General features: G+C 42.9%; 1 protein-coding gene across 1 annotated transcript in view; it reads right to left on the bottom strand.

Moving 5' to 3' along the window:
- Positions 1 to 20,133, bottom strand: part of LOC122800032 (kinesin-like protein KIF20A) — a gene marked incomplete at its 5' end in the record, with an annotated part of 810,695 nt that overhangs the window by 618,170 nt on the left and 172,392 nt on the right. The window contains 1 exon segment of the mRNA XM_044069508.1: positions 6,429 to 6,531. Within this exon segment, the coding sequence (XP_043925443.1) occupies positions 6,429 to 6,531 (103 nt within the window).

Genomic DNA, 20,133 nt, shown 5'->3' with positions numbered 1-20,133 from the left:
AAGCTCTAGCTTCTTTATCTAGAGGAACCGGATTTTTTACAACAGAAGCTCTAACACCCTTAGGCCCCTGACTAATGGTTTCTGGGTCTGCTCTAGGACTTTTATACAGATATTTATGAGCCTCAGGCACCCTGTAATACCTGTCCGGTTTGACTGGCGCAGGAGGCACAGAATCTGGATTAAGGGAAGCCTCCGAGAAAACATCTTGAACAACATCCAAAACTGGAGGTATAGCTAAGGGTCTATGCTGTGGTAGAAACAAGAATTCCCTAAGCCTTTTCCGTGAATCAGAGAAATCCTGTCCTTCCCACTTAAAATGTTCCCTCATAGAATGTAAAGTTTCTGAAAATGAAAAATCCTCAGGAGGAGAAGCAGAAGGAGTGGAATCCTCTGCATCAGAATCCGAATAAGGAGGGAAATCTTGAATGTCTTCCACAGAAGACTCTGAATCATCTGAGGCCTGCTCCAAACTTTCCAACTCTGTCTCTACCCTGGGCCTCTTATCAGGAGGGGGCATAGAACCTCTAATTAAAGTAATCAAATCTTCTGCCATTTTAAGCATGTGCTTTTTAGGCACTGACCCTGAGGAACCAGGACTAACACCAGAGGAAGACAAAACAGACCTGCCCTTAGAAGGAGCCTTAGAAATAGTAGCAGAAGGCCTAACCACCCTAGGCACAGTAGGGAGAATAGTAACCTGAGAGGCCCCTTCAGCCTGACCTGACTCCTGAGAGGCCACCTCTTGCAAAATCAAAGTTTCCCCCTGAGATTCAACAGAAATTTCAGCCGGGTCCACCTGCTCCCCTGTAGCTTCTAAAGGACCGGCGTCCGAAACGGACGAATCATCCTGCCTAGGCTTTACAGATTTGTCTTTGCGCTTCTTAGTAGAAGCGGGTGTCGGAGGATCAGACGGCATATTATAATTACACCGCTTGCCAAAGACTAACCTAGCGCAATCTAACCTCCGTTTTATAGTGCGCTTATTGAACCTAGCACAAAACCGACACCCTACTACGTCGTGCTCCGGTCCCAAACAAGGAATACAAAGCGAGTGGTAATCCCTATGCGGTATCTGTTTCCCACAAGAAATACAATTATTCACTTTTTCTGACATCCGGTAAATAACTGAGGCAAGAAAAAACAAAAATATTCCCCAACGGGGTACTTAGCCAACTTGGTATCGGTCTGAAACTCCGAATTCGAAAAATTTCAGAACGCCGAACGGCACTTGCAACGCTGCTTCTGCATCGGACCATGCGGCAAAAAAGACTGAGGATATGACGTCGGTCATGCGCTTTTATACCCTGACGCTCTGATGTCAGTTCTAAGCGCCCATGACCGACGTCAGCCTAATACTTTGGTATTCGGGCCGACCGAGGACAGCGGACTACCCATAAGTAAGGACTGCAGCAATGTGAGATGAAGAACATCTTTGTGGGATGGAGCTAGAAATTAATATTTGTTTAAAGGAAGTGTTCAAAATCTGCCCCTCGATGTCTTCCTGCAAAGGCTGAACTCGGTCATGTAGATCTCTTGATAACTGTTTAAAAGGAAGATCAGTGCTCATACTTAACACTTATTCTTCTATTCTTATCTTTTTACAGTCTGAGACAATTTCAGCAATCTCTTTCAAGGTTGCATCTGCTGTATATCCTCGGCTGTATTCCAATTGTCTTAGGATATTATGTTGATACTATAAAAACAGACCTGCAAGCTGGGGCTGTTGGCATTCTGGACAATTTCCCAGTCCCCTCCCGAAAAAAAAAAAAAAAAAAATCTCCATTTCTGGACAAAACCATTTCTCATTTCTGTACATTATTATATTATATAAAGTTGGTTTAGCAAAGAGCTAAAGTTTCAAACACAGTGCAAGCAGACTTAGAATTCATTTAAACAACTGAGACTGAAATTGCAGTGGATTATAAACCAATGGGCACTGCTACAGAACAGAGTGCATCACTGACTTACAAGAACCAATTGACAGGTCTTTTCATGGGTTCATAAACACTATATTTATTTGGCCTTGCAGGCCATTTTAAGCCTAGCCAATTTCCATTCAAAGGTGAGAATCAAACCTGTACCTTGTATATGTGAGGCAAACACCTTAACTATTATTCCAGCCACCAACCCCGAAGAGTCAATTGCACTTCCTTACAGCTTGCATCTATGGCAAGATGGTTTACTATTAATATTGTGAAAAGACAAAACATATTCTGTTTGCAATATCGAAGTAAACCGCCGAACCTGGAATCTCGACTGCTGCACAATGTTAACCCAAATGATAGACACATTTGAGTCGACAGTCACTGAAAACATCATGTGATATCCATATTAGATGCAACTCCTATACAACATACCACGTTTTTGTGTGTGTGTGTGTGTGTGGGGGGGGGCAAGCCCCTCTGCACCCCCCCTGCTAATAATATATTCCGACTCAGAGATCACACTAAAGTGGGGATATGAATGAATTCTCAATCCCCACTGTACCACGATCTCCATACTGTCTGCCAAACACACTTATGCAAATGTACTGCTGCATTTGCATTAGTGTGTTCGACTACCCCATACACATTGTGTAAACGACAATCTGCTTTTTGGCCATTCCCACAACTGATAGTAAACCATGGCAGACATTCCAATCTGCCTAGAGCTTTTTTGAAAAACATGGATTTGACAATTAACAGTTCTTATGTGGAGGGTGGCAGAGGTATTTATTTTACCCAATCTAAAACCCAACTTTATTGTTCAGAAGGGTGATAATAGGAAACAACTTAGACCACACAGACTAAATCCAAATAAAGGACAATAGATATGCCTGATTTTTCTAGAAGTCCAAAGACTTCGTCTACGGTGCTCTGTTCTGATCTGTGGAAGCCAGTGGCTGAAAAGCCAGCTCTAGAAAGGTACTGTAGAAAATACCTTTGAAAGTCTGAAAAACAGAACAGGTTTTTCAATTCCCAGCTGTTCTATTAGCCATTTATAAGACTAGGGCAATTACTTGCTATTCCATTTTGAATGCTATAATTAAATTCCAGGTTTCCACAACTGAGACCTCCCTAGGTGGGGTATGGCTAAAAGGAATCCGAAAGACTGAAATTCCTCTTGCACGTCATAACCACTGGCTAAGTACAGCTTGACAAAATGCACAGGACATTATTCCTCCTCTTCACAGATATTCATGTTATACAAATTGCTGGTGTATGCTCCCTTTCCCTTTTGAAGAAGGCATGGAAATGGTACCTAATACAGACAACTCCACCAAAAAAAGCATCTGGCCACTGCCCTTTCTGCTAAGCAACACTGTTATCCACAAAATATCTGCAATAAGTTATGTTGGGTCAAGGAGGGACATCTGTCCTGAAGCACTGTCCAAGGTGCAATATGGCTTTTTTTTTTTTTTTGTTCACTACCAATATAGGAAAGTCATGGCTAGGGCTGCTGCTAATAAAATGTTCAATTCAGCAAGGAAGGCTGGTCCCTTTCATCTGAATGTGACAGACAAATTATCTACAAAGCCGTGTGAATAAACCAACGCCATTACACCACTGGAAGTGGGAGAACTAGCTGTAGGAGCTGTGGTTGGATATCGCTATCCCTTGCCAAGGCCATCACCTTCAGGCCTTCACACATTTGGCAGGGTCACTATGGCTTCATGCCACCTTCTCATGGAATCTTTGGTCACTTACTTCCTAGGTTTTCCATTTTTCAAAGATGTTGGAAATGTGCTTTATACAGTCACTGGAAGAGGGCTCTCCTAACTGAAAGAAATGAAGAATAGATGCTTCTTGGCTCAAGGCCAGAAACTTTGGGTAATAAAGACCAGGAAGTTTCTGGCTCTATGAAGTAAAGTTTAAGACAGCATAATACAGGAGGATGCATAGGTATTTTTTTGGGTTTGCAGAAGTTCCCGACCCCCACTGTCTTCCCAAACACACAACATCCAGCAGATCAAGATCCAGCAAATAATTACATCAGATCGAGCTTGTAAAACTGTACAATGAAAGTAAACCAATTCCAAATGAGGATGCCATGTTGGCTTGCAGAAGTCCCCCCCCTACTGTCTGCCCAAACACACAACATCCTGCAGATCAAGATCCAGCAACCAGTTACCTCAGATCGAGCTTGCAAAATTATAGAACAATGTAAGTAAACAAATTCTAAATGAGGAAACCATGTCAAACAAAAGACCCAGGATGACAGATCACACCACCAGGAATCCATAGGAGGGGGAAAGGAGGGTAGAACGCCAAGAATAGATGACATAACTGCTTTATCTGATGTTGTCAATCTTCATCTATTCTTAACTGATGGGACAGAGTCCCCAGCTACTTTAGATCCAGGGTGGCCCTATGGAAGGATATTCCTGAGAACCTTAGAATCAAAGACTGCGCTTCTCCTGGAGACCAGATCCAATTTGTAATGAGTAATAACAGTATGCATAGTAGCCAAAGTTGCTGCTGCGCATATTTCACTCATAGAAGCTAGAGAATGGAAGACAGCTGAAGTAGCCACAGATCTAGTTAAATGTAACTTCAGCAGCATTGGAAGTTTTAGGTTCTTTTTGTTATAAATGAAGGAAATACAATCTCTTAACCATTTTGACAAGGTAACCTTAGAGACGGATTTCCCTAAGGTTGCCCCAGCGAAGGAGACAAATAATTGTTCTGACCTCCTAATTTCTTTAGTTCTGTAGAGACAGAAACTTAATAGTTTGTGAACATCCAACAGGTGTAAGCAATATTCGCCTTTATTAGAAAAATTTGGAAAGAAGACAAGTGAGTCTATATTCCGATTAATGTTGGACTTGGACCACCTTCGGAAGAAAGGCTAAATTTGTCCTGAGAGTAACTCTATCCTTATGGAAAATTAAGCAAGGGGGGTTTTAAAGCAAGGGTTGCAATGTGGAAATACGTCTCATGGAGGTGATAGCTATAAGTAAAAGTGTTTTCCAAGAGAGGAACTAAGTCACAAGTAGTTGATGGTTCAAAGGGGGAAGCTACTAGTGACTGCAGAACAGTCGGATCCCATGGTGATAGAGGATCCTTAAATGGGGGCTTAAAACGGATAGTTCCCTTGAGGAAGACCTTACAAAGTCGGAGAGATTAACGGCAGATCTTTGTCGTTATGAAAGTTAGACATGGCTGCTAGAATGACCTTAACTGTAGAAGAAAAAGCTCCTCTACCAAAAGAAATGGCCAAAAATTCTAAAACATTTTTCACTGGGGCTGAAAAGGGGTTGAGGCCAATTTCACAAACCCAGATTCAAAATCTCTCCATTACTGAGGAAGAGATTCCTGGTGGATGGTTTATGGAATGTCAGTACAATATTTCGTACTGGGAATGGACTATAAATTATGCCTGGTGACAACAGAAATTGGAGGAACAAACAGTTAGCTTGAGACTTTGAAGACTGGGATGCACCAGTCCCTCAGGGTGAGACAGGAGGCCCAGAACTGGGTTAAGAATCCATGGACAGTAAATAGTAACCCATCAGTCAAGAAAAGATAATTGACATCAGATTATATATTTTCACTGTTATCACTTAGACACACACACAATTATGGATCACTGCCTTAACATCTCTGATCACACAAAATGTACTATCGACATGGCTGTACCACCTCAGTGAAAAACAAATCTGTAACTCAGTATTAAAACAAAATAACTAAAGGGAAAACTAAATGCAATACAGTAATCAAGTAAACAACCAAAGCACAAAAAGTATTTCTCGCATTGGAAGTCACCTAGTTCAGACCAAGGGACAAGCTACTGAATGCAAAAAAGTACACCATGGGATGCCCAGCCTTTTTCAAACTAAAACCTTGCTGACATTCGTAATGCAGAGAGTAGAATGGCTCACTCAGAGGATGTCAGAAGCTTTGGAAGACTGGCAGATAAGTACATGTCTGCCTGTGGCAAATTTCCATTTAGGATTAATTATACTGCAAAATTAATCCCTGTGAAGCATACTGAATCATCCACAGGTACATTCAGGAACGTACAATCTATTGAGACGTGCTACCACCCCTCACCAGTCCCCTGCTATGCTTAGAACATACAAAGATTCTTGCATGAGATTTAATTTTGGATGCAGCATCTATAAATGCTGAAAGACAAATATTTAGTAAAAAAAAATACATACGTATACATATATTATTTCACAAACGCAAGTGTGTGTGTGCGCGCGCGCGCGCACATACTATAAGCAGCAAAGAAAAAAATAGCTGTTCTTGTGATGCAGTAGCTGCTATTGCATAGCAGCAATAGCACAATACCCAACAGTAGATAACTTCTCTCTTCCACCTACAGGATGGGGAAAACAGACTCATCTGCAATACAATACAGGCAAATGTGTATAATGCAAACCTATAAAAAAAATTATGTAAAGCTAAACTACTTTAACTCTCATTTAACTAAATAAAACAAACCTGAATCTCCTGCTGGTAGTACTTAGTCAAATACTCCTTCAGATTTTCTAATTTACGTTCGTATTTTTCTTCCAGAATGTCTTTTTCTGCCTCAAGACGCTCACTGAAATGATGAAAAAAGTTTCTTAAAAAGGGGCAAAACAAAACATACATCATAAACAAGAGCTTTAAAGAAGTTCTTTAGAGGCATATTTATGCAAGAACATCAGGACTGCAAACATAATTCAACAGGAGGCAAGTAGTTACCATCAGAGAAATCCAGACAAAATGCATATCAGGAATGAAATCTGGAAGAACCTGTATGCATATCTTTAAAAGAATTATGCACAGAAAGCAGAGAAAGCAATAGTTCATATTATAAAAGTGAATGCCCTGTGAAACAGAAACTTAAAGCAAAAAGGTAAACATTGTTTGCTGGAAGAATAAATATGATGGTGTGCCTGGACAGCTACAATCTCAGAAAGTGGGACTGTTCTAACAATCCTACTCAAGTCAGAAGTGACAAACTTCATGACACCCATGCAGACTGGAACTGAAAGTTCGACTGCTGAATCCTACACTAAGGCACTGTACGAGCACATCCACTCATACATGAATCGTGCCATCCCAAATAGAACCAAGATGCTCTCATCCAAAAATAGGAAGCCAATCTGGTGGTCCCCTGCCATAAACAAACTTTACAATAAAAGGAAGAAACTGTTGCAGAAGAGAGGAAAATCCCAGGATGCAAAAAACTCCCTTACCAGCCTCAGTAAGAAACTGAGATCCCTCATAAAATCCTCCAAAGCTAGTTACGAAAATAAAATTGCCAAAGATTCCAAAGACAACCACAAGGCATTCTATAACTATGTCAATAATCTAAATGGCAAGGCAATGCTCAGATCTGCTCTGAGCTACAACAGAATGGCATTAAATATATTGATCCCAAGGATATTGCCAATATCCTGGCAGATCGATTCAGTGCCAACTTCACCCCCCTCTTACCCCCAAAACAGCACATCTCAATACCGGAAGATTGCCAAATTCCAGTAATAACGGCCACACAGGTAAAAAACACACTCTCCAAAGCTAAGAATACAGCATCCATGGGACCAGATGACATCCTGGGCTGTGTGCTACATGAACTACAATATGAACTGGCACCTCACCTAAGTGTCATGTTTAATCATAGCCTCACCTCAGGTTTCACGTCCACTGAGTGACGCATAGCTACAGTTATCCTACTCCACAAGGGGGGATCCACCTTGGATCCCGGAAACTACCTTCCCATCAGTCTGACGAGCCTTGTCTGCTAGGCCATGGAGCGTATTATCATGGAACTTAGAAACAAAGACATTGGCAACCTTCAAACACTGGACCCCACCCAGTTTGGGTTCGTGAAGGGCCGATCTTATCTCCTGAACCTGATTGACTTCTTCGAATCAGTCTCCAGAGCCATGGACAAGGGTAAGGTGGTCCACACAACCTATCTAGACCTTGCCAAGGCCTTTGACACCATCCCCCAGTCTGGAATCCTAGATAAACTTACTAAGCTGGGCATTAATCCCTACGTCACCAAATGGGTTGCTAACTGGCTTACTGACAGAACCCATACTGTAAAAGTAGCTGACTCCAAATCTAGCTCCAGACAAGTGACAAGTGGAGTACCTCAGGGTTCAGTCCTGGGACCGCTCTTGTTTGGCATCTACTTCTCTGAAGTACAGGCCAACACTAAGAGACTCTGGTTAACAAAGTTCACAGAGGACTGCAAACTGGGAGCCATTACTGAATCCCCAAATGATGTGGATACTCTACAAAAAGGCCTTACAGAAACAGATGCTTGGTGCCAGAGCCATGGGCTCAAGCTGAATGCCAAGAAATGTATAGTTATCCCCTTTGGGGAAAAACATGTACCCGTGAATTACCATATAGGTGGCAGTACACTACACACCGAAAGTGTGATGAGACTTGGGGACACAGGTGGACAGTGGTCTCACCTTCGATAACCACATTGCCACAACAATCAGGAAATCCTTCTATGTGGCACACCTCATCACTAAGGGCTTTTCATCCCGAAAAAAGGAGGTCATTGTCCCACTGTACTCATCCCTCATTAGACCTATTATATAATAAAACGCCCCGTTTGGTATGTACCTCTCAAGACATCTGCAACAACTGGAAAGATCGCAGAAATACCTCACTAAAAGAATCACAGGCCTAAAGCAGATGCCCTATGCTGACCACCTTAAAAAACTCCAGCTATACTCTGTCGCATATCGTCTACTCAGAGGCGATCTCTGCTTAACATACAAGGCCATGTCAAACCCCGAGCTATTGGACATGCTACACTTAAAGAAATCCCAATCCTTCAGAGCCACAGGCTCCAGGGATCTAAATCTTATCACAATAAACAAAACATGCTGGAGGGATAAGTTCCTGACCCAGAGACTCCCCTCCCCATACATGTCAAGCAGAACGCCTCTTTGTACCTCTTCAAAAGGAACCTTGACGATTGGATGGGAGAAAGGAAATTCACCCCGGGGATCACGTCAGTCGCCCTGCTAGACAGGGGTCCAGGGAAGCAACTAGTGTGGGAAGAAATAGCCAGGGAATTGTTATGGCTAGGCTTGTATAGGCCCTAGGGCCAATAGCCTAGTACTAACCTATGGACCTAAAGGCACACTAAACTTGTTAACTGAAGATGGGGACACCAATAAAGGAGGCATAAATGAAAACACTGAAGCACATGCACCTAACTGGGAAATATTTTGGACAGTATTAACCACTGTGAATGAAAGGGTGAATATGAGCATAACCAAAAATGTCAGATCATGAGGAGCATTGCAGTTATCACATTATAAACAAGCAAAGGGGAAACCTGCAAAAGAAGAAGCTGTGAGCCAAGTGTTCTACAGTATCAAATGAGGTAGGCAATCTGTTTACCTTATTAATTTCTGAATATATTAGGCAGATTGCCTTTTATTATTTATTTTATTTATTTCCAGTTTGATTACTGGGGAAGTCCACTGGACCCAGAGAACCCATTCTCAGTGGAGGCCCGGGGAGAAAAGCTCCATGAAACAGATCACAAAAAGAAAGCAGTCCAATAAAAATAAAAGTACAAGTACAAATACAAAGCGTGAGCAATATTGCTCATAGTGGAAAAATATCATGCAGATACATTTTATCAAATTCACACAGTTAAAGTCAAAAGCTATTTACAATATTTACAGTGTGAGAGATCGTATGGGAATTAGTTATAGAAGGTTATAGACAGCTATAAGGTGCTTAGGAGCTTTTGAATCAATTGCTTTAACTTTGTTTACAGTTTTTGCCTCCATTTTTTCCCCCTTTACTTCTGCCCATGTTTTCATCACTATATTCAGAAATATGGGTTACAAACGGTCATTGGGTATGTGCTGAAGTCCACTGTGAACAATCCACCCTGCAGATCCCAGGCTCATAGATACTTAATTACTTTATAGATCTGGGAGGATTTTAAGAAGCCTAGCCTTACATTCTCATGGTAGTTTTTATCCTTTTTTATGCAAGGATAAAACTAGAAGCTTGCTGAAAAGATATATTGGGACATTTACTTGTCCACATTCATGAGGAAACATAGGTGCTAAAGTAGGGAGCAAATTAGTGGTTTCCTATACATTCACTAAAAATTAAAAATTGAATAGAGCAAGATAAATACTTAACTTTACATGGAGTGGAAGATGGTTCTGTAGAAATGGTATCCTCTATGATATGTTCCTATCCCTCCATGATGTCCTATTTATGTTGCAAAATAGATGGAGATGCTTGACTGGATGTTAACTATACCACTGCACTTGTGAATATTTAACAGGTCTAGCAGGAGTGTGTGTGTTAAATCTCTATACATGAAGCAGATGTTGCCTCTTAGAAGCCTGTAAGACACACGGGAGAGAAGGCACTGAAATGGCCTGCATAGTTTTTCTGGTTTAAGTCCCCTCCACCCCGCTTTTTCTTTTCCAGTTAAGGCACTGTGGGCATTGAAGTTGTGACAAATGTTTGAAGATACTTACAAAAAAGAGCATTATATTCAAGGATCAGCCAACTGTACAGTGGAATGAGTACATCCCTGGACCTGGATGCTATAACCTTAGAAATGAGAGACTTCCTTCCTTACAATACTGATTAGATGGTGGTCAAAGGAAAGTTTGTTGTTGATATAGGTTCACAGATCCATCACTACAGGATCATCTTTCACGGGTATGTTGTCTGAGACATTTACAAGGGAAGTTATGGTTTATGAATGATACTGTTGCACATTTTTTGGCATTTAGTTTTAGTCATTGACTTTGGCAATGGCTATTAGTTTGGGGAGGCATCTCCTGGAGGATCTTTGGGAGATTATCACTGAACAGAGTTTAAAGTCCCCTGCAAACATGGTCAGCCATAAACCTTTAGCATTTGCTTTGGCCTCGGAGAAGTCAATGCCAACGAGTAGTGGCCCAAGAACTGAACCCCTGGGTACAGTGACAGTTCTTTTGGAGGAGGTAGAGCCATCCATTCTGATATCCTGGGTTCTATTTATTTATTTCACATTTGTTTACTGGGAAGGTCTGACTGGGTCAAAAGGAACCCACCTTTCAGCAGAGGCTCAGGGAGAAAAGCTGAAGTTACATACAGACATTTGTGAGTCACAGTTTACTATCCAATGGGTTACACAGAGATTTACATTCAACTGGGCAAGTTTATATAAAGTATCAATGTGTTAAATGGTGTAGAATGCCTTTGCAAGGTCTAGATATACAGCATGTACTGATTTGCCCTTGTCTGTCTAAGGTGATCGGGTAAATCTGCCCTTGTCAAATCGAAAGTGGCTTGGATACGAGGGTTTGAAAGTTCATTATATCATTGCTAATTCCATAATAATCCTTTTAATGGCTTTGCAGTTGAGGCTGGTCAGACTTATAGGTCTATACTTACTCAAGTCTGTTGATGCCTCCCTCACCCTTGTGCAAGAGGATGACTGTTCTTGTCCTCTACTTACCATAAAGCCTGCTTTCAGACCTAAATGAATAGCATCAATAAGGGGCCAATTAAGTCCCTTCTCAGGCTATACAGTAGCCACCCCAGGATGTTACCTGGCCCCATAGTAGTAGTGGCATAAAGGCCTTACCAGGTTTCATTAGCATGGTGGACTAGATTGCCTTCTCACCACTCAGCCCAGGATGGGTAAAAATTAGTGTTGGATGCTTACTCCATGTGACAGTGTTCTTTTGATACCTCAAAAGTCAAACAGTACTGATGATAAAAGCTTGTGCAGAAAAGTACAGTTTTGTACCTACCATAAATGTAGATGTCCGATAGACATGCAACTGCAGTCATAACATGTGGGTTGTCCTGCCTCAGGCAGCCCTCGGTCGGCCGGATTCCAAAGTCTGGGTCCGACGTCGGCTGATGTCGCATTTCTCTCCGACGTCAGAGCGGCTGGAGTACATAAGCATCAGCCGACGCCATTTTCTTCAGTGTTTCTTGCCCCAGATGCCAGGTGCCCTCCGAGGAAGGCTGTAATCAAATTGGAAGACAAAAACAGGATTCCAAACAAATAAATGAGCAATAAAACAAATACACCATAACTGATATCCCCAGCTAAGAGGAACAGGGATAGGAGTGGACCCTAGGCATAGAGGGGTATGGAGGGAGGGAAAATCCGACTGCAGTTGCATGTCTATCGGACATCTACATTTATGGTATGTACAAAACTGTACTATGCCCTTCAAGAATGCAACTGCAGTCATAACATGTGGGTAGAATACCATAGCTTAGCTGGGGGAGGAGGTATGCACTAGGAAAGAGATGGTGTGGCAATCAAACCCTGCAGGACTGCCAAAGCAAAGCCTGCTCTGGATCTGGAATATAGAGGGAGATTGTAGTGTTTGGAGAATGTATGCACGGAGCTCCATGTAGCAGCTTCTAGAATGTCCTTGGTAGGCACCCCTCTTAAAAATGCTGTAGAGGTGGCTGTAGCTCTGGTGGAATGTGGTCTGACATTGGCTGGAACAGTCTTTCCATGAAAGGAATAACAGAATCTGATGCAATGCCCAATCCATTTAGAAATAGTCTGTTTTGAAATTGCTTTTCCTTGAATTGCAGAGGAGTAAGCTACAAAAAGTTGTTCAGACTTCCTACTGGCCTTGGTTCTGTCCAGATAGTATCGAAGTTGTCTGTGAATGTCCAAGGTATGCAAAAGTCTTTCCCCCTTATTCTCAGGATTCGGGAAAAAGCAGGCAGACGAATGGCTTGATTTAAAGAAACCCTAGATACCACCTTTGGCATAAAAGTAGGGTTGGTCCTTAATGAAACCCTGTCTCTGTGAAAAATAATAAAGGGTGGTATTGCCATTAGGGCCTGTAGCTCCGAAACCCTTCTTGCTGAGGTAATTGCCAACAGGAAAGCCGTCTTCCATGACAGAAATTGCAAGTCAACTGAAGCTGCTGGCTCAAAAGGAGGTAGAGTCAGTTTTTCTAAGACAAAATTGAGGTCCCAGGCTGGCACTGGGGCCTTTCTTGGTGGCTTAATGTTCTAGATTCCCCTGAGGAATTGTCTTAGTAAGGGGTGAGAGAAAACAGGAGGATCAGAGTTGTATCTAGCTGAAATAGCAGATGCATGTATCTTTATGGAAAAATATGAGAGGCCGTTCTTCAACATATCTGGCAAATATTCCAAGATAAGTGGGATGTTCAGCAATGATGCATCATGTCCCTTGCTGGTATTCCAATTACTGAATCTTTTCCACTTTGCTAAGTAAACCTTTCTGGTGGATGGTCTTCGAGCCTCTGTTAGTATCCGCTGAACTTCCTTAGAGAGAGATAAGCTGAAGTTATTTATGGGATCTCCCAGGCTGTTAGCTGCAGTGTCTGGAGGTTTGGATGCAGTGTTTCGAAATTGTGTTGAGTCAAAAGTAGAGGCCACTGAGGGAGGGCCCACCTCCTGGTGTGACATATGCTCCGTAGTAGTGGGCACCAGTGTTGTCTTGGCCAATCCGGAGCTATTATGATTCCCTTGGGCTTCTCTGCTTTGATCTTTAGTAATACTGAGGTCATCAGTGGCAGAGGTGGGAATGCATAGATTGCTAGGGAGTTCCAGTTGAATGAGAGGGCATCTATTTTCCAAGCTTTTGGATGGTATGTCCTTGTGCAAAATTTTGGTAGAAGATGGTTGAGGTGAGAGGCAAATAGGTCCACTTCTGGCTTGCCCCATGTTGAAGTGAGTTGTCTGAAGGCCTTCGGATGTAACCTCCACTCGTGTAGATCTGTGAAATTCCTGCTTAGGCTGTCTGCCAACACATTGTCTTTTCCTGGAACAAACTGGGATTGTAACGATGTTTAGGCTCAGTGATTTCTCCCAAAGCTGCATTGTCAGTCTGCAAAGGGGGTAAGAGTGGGTGCCCCCCTGCTTGTTTATGTACCACATCACAGTGGTGTTGTCTGTCCGAATCATTAAATGGCCTTGCTGGAGTTGGTGTTGAAAAGCCTCAATGGCATGCATTACTGCCAGCATTTCCTTTTGGTTTATATGCAGATGTGTTTCCTTTGGAGACCACTGTCCTTGTATGCACCTGCCTTCCATGTGCGCCCCCCAGCCAAGGGCTGAGGCATCTGTAGTCATGGTATGTGTTATCTGTGGTTTCTTGAATGACATACCTGTGTTTGCCTGGCTCACCGAGGCCCACCATAGGAATTCCTTTTGTAGGCATGGAATGAGTGATATGATTGTCTCCAAGTTGTTGCTGTGTTGAGACCAAATGCTTTTTAGGTACCATTGAAGCTTTCTCATGTGTAGTTTTGCTAATGGAACCAGTAGAATGCAGGATGCCATGTAACCCAGGGCCTGTAGGAATCTCCTTGCAGTCATCTGGGTGAGTTTTGCTAAACCTTTGAAATAATGAGTTAACTTCTCTTGCTTGTCTTCTGTCAGGTAAGCCATCTGAGAGGCTGTGTCTAGTTTGGCTCCTAAGAAGATTATTTGCTGGGATGGCTGCAGTCTTGACTTTTGGAAGTTGACTGTGTATCCCAGAGCTTGAAGTAATCTTATGACATAATCCAGGTTTGTTGTCAACATCAATTTGTCATCCGCTTGTATGAGGCAGTCGTCCAGGTACGGGTAAATTTGTATACCCTGGAGTCTGCAATGAGCAATTACTGAAGTCAGGCATTTTGTAAATACTCTGGGCGCAGTAGATAAGCCAAATGGCAATGCTGAGAATTGATAATGCTCTGGCCCTGCAAGAAATCTGAGGTATCTTCTGCAGCTGTGTCTGACAGGGACATGCAGGTATGCCTCCTTGAGGTCCAGAGTAATCAGCCAAGACCCCTTGCCCAGCATGGGAAGGAGTTGCTGTAGAGTCAGCATTTTGAACTTTGGTACTATGAGAAAGGTGTTTAATGTGGACAAGTCCAGTATTGGTCTCCACTGAGATTCTTTTCTTGGAACAAGGAACAGTCTTGAGTAAAACCCCTGTTCTTGTTCTTGTTGTGGAACTCTTTCTATTGCTTTCATTCGAGTCAGCAGAGTGATTTGCTTGATAGCCTCTGCCCTTTGATTTTGTGGTAGGTTTGGCAAGCCTTGTTTTCTTGGTAAGGTATGAAAATGAAACCTGTACCCTCGGTCTATAATGTCCAAAATCCATTTGTCCTTTGTCAGTCTGTGCCAGTTTTCTGCAAACAGAGATAATTTCCGCCCAAGGGAGCTTCTAGTTGTTCCCTGGTAGGCGGTAGTAGAGGAAAGTCATTGAGTTTGTGGTTGTTGGGCAGGTGAAACCCCTACGTCACTTCTTTGGTTTCCTGGCTGCCATTGTCGTCCCCTGTAAGGGCCTCTGTATTGGCCTCTTCCTCGGCCACGTCTGTTCTTACCCCTTTGAAACTTTTCTGGATTAGGAAAGGACCAGTTTTTTGAAGGCCAATTCCTACTGAATCTGGGGGGTTGAACCTGGAGGAAATCTTTCACAGTCTGAACTGATTTTGCTTTTTCTTCGATGGTCTTTAACACCTCCTTAGCATTTGCACCAAAAAGCTTGTTCTTTTCCAAAGGTGCATCCAGAAGTTTTGCTTTTATATGATCTGGTAGAGGTTGATCTTTTAACCAAGCATGTCTACGAATCACTGCCCCTGTCATAGCTGCCTACATGAAGCTTCCAGTGCATCATATCCACACTGCAGGAAGTGATTGCTTACTTGCTGAGTGTTATGTACAGCTTCCTGCAAAGTCTTCCTGTCTAAAGGATCAGGAGAAGCTAATGTTTTTTGTAAATCTTCTAAGAGATAATCCTGATATTGTAACATATGAAAAAGACAATTTAAAGCTCTCATAGATAAGGTAGTGGATGTGTAAACCTTTTTGCCCCATCTCTCTAATGACCTTGCTTCCCTGTTGGAGGGCAAAGGATTTTTTGAGGTGGAGGCTGAAACTCCTTTAGGCCCCTGGGAAATAGTTTCCAAATCAGCAGTATGGGCCCTGAATAAATGAGAATGAGTTTCTGGGACCCTGTAATACCTGTCTGGCTTGGCTGGAGCAGGAGGAAGCAAATCAGGGGTAGCACTAGAGTCAGAATACAAATCATCTAGAACATCAAGTACAGGGGGAATAGCTAAAGGCCTGTGCTGAGGCTTCTTAAGGAAAGTCCTAAGGCATTTCCCAGAATCAGAATATTCCTGACCCTGCCACTTGAAATGTTCCCTCATGGTGTGCAGAACTTCCCCAAAAAAAATATCCTCAGGAGGGGAACAATTTGTGTCGTCGGCTGAGGTAAGGATTTAGAAGTAATATGCTTTGTTTTGCTGGCTGCCTTAGCCCTAGTGTAGGCCTTAATAGACATGGCCATAGGAGGCCTGGCAGCTCCACGTGCAGGAGTGACCTTGTCTACAGCAATGGTTTCGGGCATTTCCTCGGTTTCGGTATCCGGAGGAAAGTCTATAACTGGCGTCGGAGTAATGTCTGGAATCTGAGTCATCGGTAATGCGGTGTCTTCGGTTCGGAGCGGTGGAGAGACCGTCTCACAGGGAACCGGAGCACTCGCGCTAGGTTTTGGCGTGGAGTCTGTGGTAGATGCGGGCCGAGGATGTCGGTCCCGGTCTTTTCACTTTTTGGGAGTTTGCGATGTCGGAAGATCCGACGGCATGGTGTAGGCAAATTTATCGCCGAAAAAATCTTCAGCGAACTCCGCCCGGCGCCTGAGAGTGCGCTTGTTGAAGCAAGCACAGGCTACACAGGCCGAGACGTCGTGGTCTGGGCCCAGGCAAAGGAGGCAGTAAGAGTGGAAATCCTTATGAGGTATTGGTTTACCACAAAAAAGACTATTAACTTTTTCAGTAATTTCTGACATCGGCTGAGGCAAGAAAAGGTCCCCAACGGGGTACTTAGCTTTTTTGATGACTTCGGTATCGTAGAATACAGGAGCTGACCGACCGGCACTTGCGAACTGCTTCTGCTTCGGGCACCGCGCGGCAAGAAAGACTGGAGAAAATGGCGTCGGCTGATGCTTATGTACTCCAGCCGCTCTGACGGAGAGAAATGCGACATCAGCCGACGTCGGACCCAGACTTTGGAATCCGGCCGACCGAGGGCTGCCTGAGGCAGGACAACCCACATGTTATGACTGCAGTTGCAATCTTGAAGGACATCTAAGCAAAAGCACATAGAGTAACCCTACATCTACTTGTAACAGCATCGATGAATACTATACAGAACCTCCAGAAGTAATATTTCTGTAAAAATGCTAACACACCACATTGCTAAACACATGAAATGCAAATCTTGCCTAAACAGTTCAACAGATTCTGTAGCTAGCAAAGAGTAACTATACAACAGCCGTAAGACCTATTAAGTGATTTAAGACTAGAAGGGGAATTTATTTCTGCACTGATACCACTTATTAGCACCTCAACATATACTGTAATAGTGGCAAAACTAGCAAATATTCCTTCAGGAATTCATATGAATAGGAGGGTACCAAGCACTGAAGCCCACAGCTCCAAACAGTGAATGATCAACAACATTCTCTGCATTACAGTCAAATCAATTCCACCCCCCCACAATTTCCGGACAGTTGAAATTTTAAGAATATATTCAAACTGCTACCCAGATAGAAACCTGACAAATATCAGCAGACACTTTACTAAAAGCATACTACAATAGTAACAACTGCCCTGAGGATGTAACTCTACCCTCTTCAAGGCAGAGTTTGCTGAATGACAAAAGTACAGTTTTGTACCTACCATAAATGTAGATGTTCGAAGATCTACATTGCTGCAGTCCTTACACTTGGGTAGTCCGCTGTCCTCGGTCGGCCCGAATATCAAAGTATTAGGCTGACGTCGGTCAAGGCGCTTAAGACTGACATAAGGACGTAAGGGTACAAATGCGCATGACCGACGTCATATCCTCAGTCTTTTCTTGCCCCAGATGTCAGAAGGCCCTAAAAAGAAAGGTCAAAACCAAAAGACAGCAAAAAACAACCAACCACCCTTGCACTAAACATATGTACAATATATACAATATCCACAGTAGTCATAACCCAAAACCACACAACTGCCTCTAACTATAGAGGGGAAGGAGGGAGGGTAAATTGGACTGCAGCAATGTAGATCTTCGAACATCTACATTTATGGTAGGTACAAAACTGTACTATGTTCTTCATCTCACATTGCTGCAGTCCTTACACTTGGGTAGAATCCCAAAGCAGAGGTAAGGGAGGAGGGCAAAGTTATAGAGCAGGAGGAGCTGCCAAAATGCCCTGTAAAATTGCAGTGGCAAAACCAGCCCTAGATTTAGAGTAAAGTGGAAGGTGGTAATGCTTAGAGAAAGTATGCACTGAACTCCAAGTAGCTGCCTCCAAAATATCTTTAGTTGCCACCCCCCTTAAAAAAGCTGTAGAAGTGGCAGTAGCCCTAGTGGAATGAGGCCTAATCCCAGCTGGAATCTCCTTACCATGATGGGAATAACAGAAAGCAATACAAAACCCAATCCACTTAGAAATAGTTTGTTTTGACACAGGTTTGCCCTGAGAACCCAAAGCAAAAGAAACAAATAACTGCTGAGACTGCCTGAACCCTTTAGTTCTGCTCAAATAATATCGCAACTGCCTGTGTATATCCAAAGTGTGCAAAATCTTTTCCCCTTTGTTTTGGGGGTTTGCATAAAAAGTAGGTAAATGAATAGTTTGGTTTAAAGCCACACTAGAAACCACTTTAGGCATAAAGGAAGGATTAGTACGTAAAGACACCCTATCCTTATGGAAAATTAAGAAAGGCTCAACTGCCATAAGGGCCTGTAATTCAGAAACCCTTCTCGCAGAGGTAATGGCCAACAAAAAAGCAGTCTTCCAGGATAAATATTTCAACTCGGCAGTAGCTGCAGGCTCAAAAGGTTGTAGAGTAAGTTTCTCCAACACAAAATTGAGATCCCAAGCAGGAGTAGGAGCTCTCGTGGGGTCTTAAATTCTTTGGCCCTCTAAGGAATTGCTTAAACAAAGGATGAGAAAACAAAGGTGGGTCACAGTCATAATGTGCTGAAATGGCTGCAGCATGAACCTTAATAGAAGAGAAGGACAAACCTTTGTCCAGTAACTCAGCAAGATATTGAAGGGCCACACTTAAATTAGGTTTAGAAACATCAAATTCCTTTGCAGTACTCCAAAATAAAAATCTCTTCCATTTATCTGCGTACACTTTCCTTGTACTAGGCCTTCTGGCCTCCAAAATAACATTCAAAACTTGCTGTGGAAGCTGACACCCTCCAGTGTTTAAAACAGAATATGCCAGGCTGTTAGGTGAAGAGAGTGGAGTTTGACATTGAGTAAATGACTGTCCTCCTGAGACAGTAGGTGTGGAATCGAAGGCAAAGGCCATGGAGGTTCCCGTACCAGACTTCTCAGTAATGGGTACCAGTGCTGTCGAGGCCAATCCGGAGCTATTAGAATCATCTTTGGCTTGTCCTGTCTGACCTTTAGGAGTACCTTTGGGAGGAGAGGTAGAGGTGGAAAGGCATACACATGAAGCTTGCTCCAATTGAATGAAAGAGCATCCACTTTCCAAGCTGTGGGATGAAACCTTTTTGTGCAAAACTTTGGCAGCTGGTGGTTCAGTGGAGAAGCGAACAGATCTATGTCTGGAGTTCCCCATAACACTGTCAATTTCTGAAATACATGAGGATCCAATTTCCACTCGTGGGGATCCATAATTCGTCTGCTTAACACATCTAAGGAGTTCTGTGCTCCCGGCAGAAACCTTGCTTGAAGATTCAGCTGTAAACTGAGAGCAGTCTCCCACAAAATCATTGCTTGTCTGCATAGAGGATAAGAATGTGTTCCCCCTTGCTTGTTGATGTACCACATGACAGTTGTGTTGTCTGTTAGAATCAACACCTGCCCTGGAAGGAGTAAATCTTTGAAAGTCATTAATGCAAATTGGACTGCTAACATCTCCTTCCAGTTGATATGTAGATGTTGAAGTCTGGCAGGCCACGTGTCTTGTACCCATTTTCCATTTAGATGAGCTCCCCAAGCTTTGTCTGAGGCATCTGTCGTAAGAATCTGACTCGCCTCTGGCCGGGTCACAGAGAGTCCCTTGTTTAGGTGACATTCCTGAGCCCACCACAAAAATTCCTTTTGAATGCAAGGTATTATCTGAATGACAGTGTCCATATCTTGGCAGTGCTGTGTCCATACATTTTTGAGATACCATTGTAGCTTCCT

Source organism: Protopterus annectens, chromosome 4.part0 (assembly GCF_019279795.1).
Source record: "Protopterus annectens isolate FY-2018-M chromosome 4.part0, PAN1.0, whole genome shotgun sequence".
NCBI lineage: Eukaryota > Metazoa > Chordata > Ceratodontiformes > Protopteridae > Protopterus > Protopterus annectens.
The sequence above is the reverse complement of the archived record's forward strand: the minus strand, read 5'-3'. Positions and strand labels throughout refer to the sequence as shown.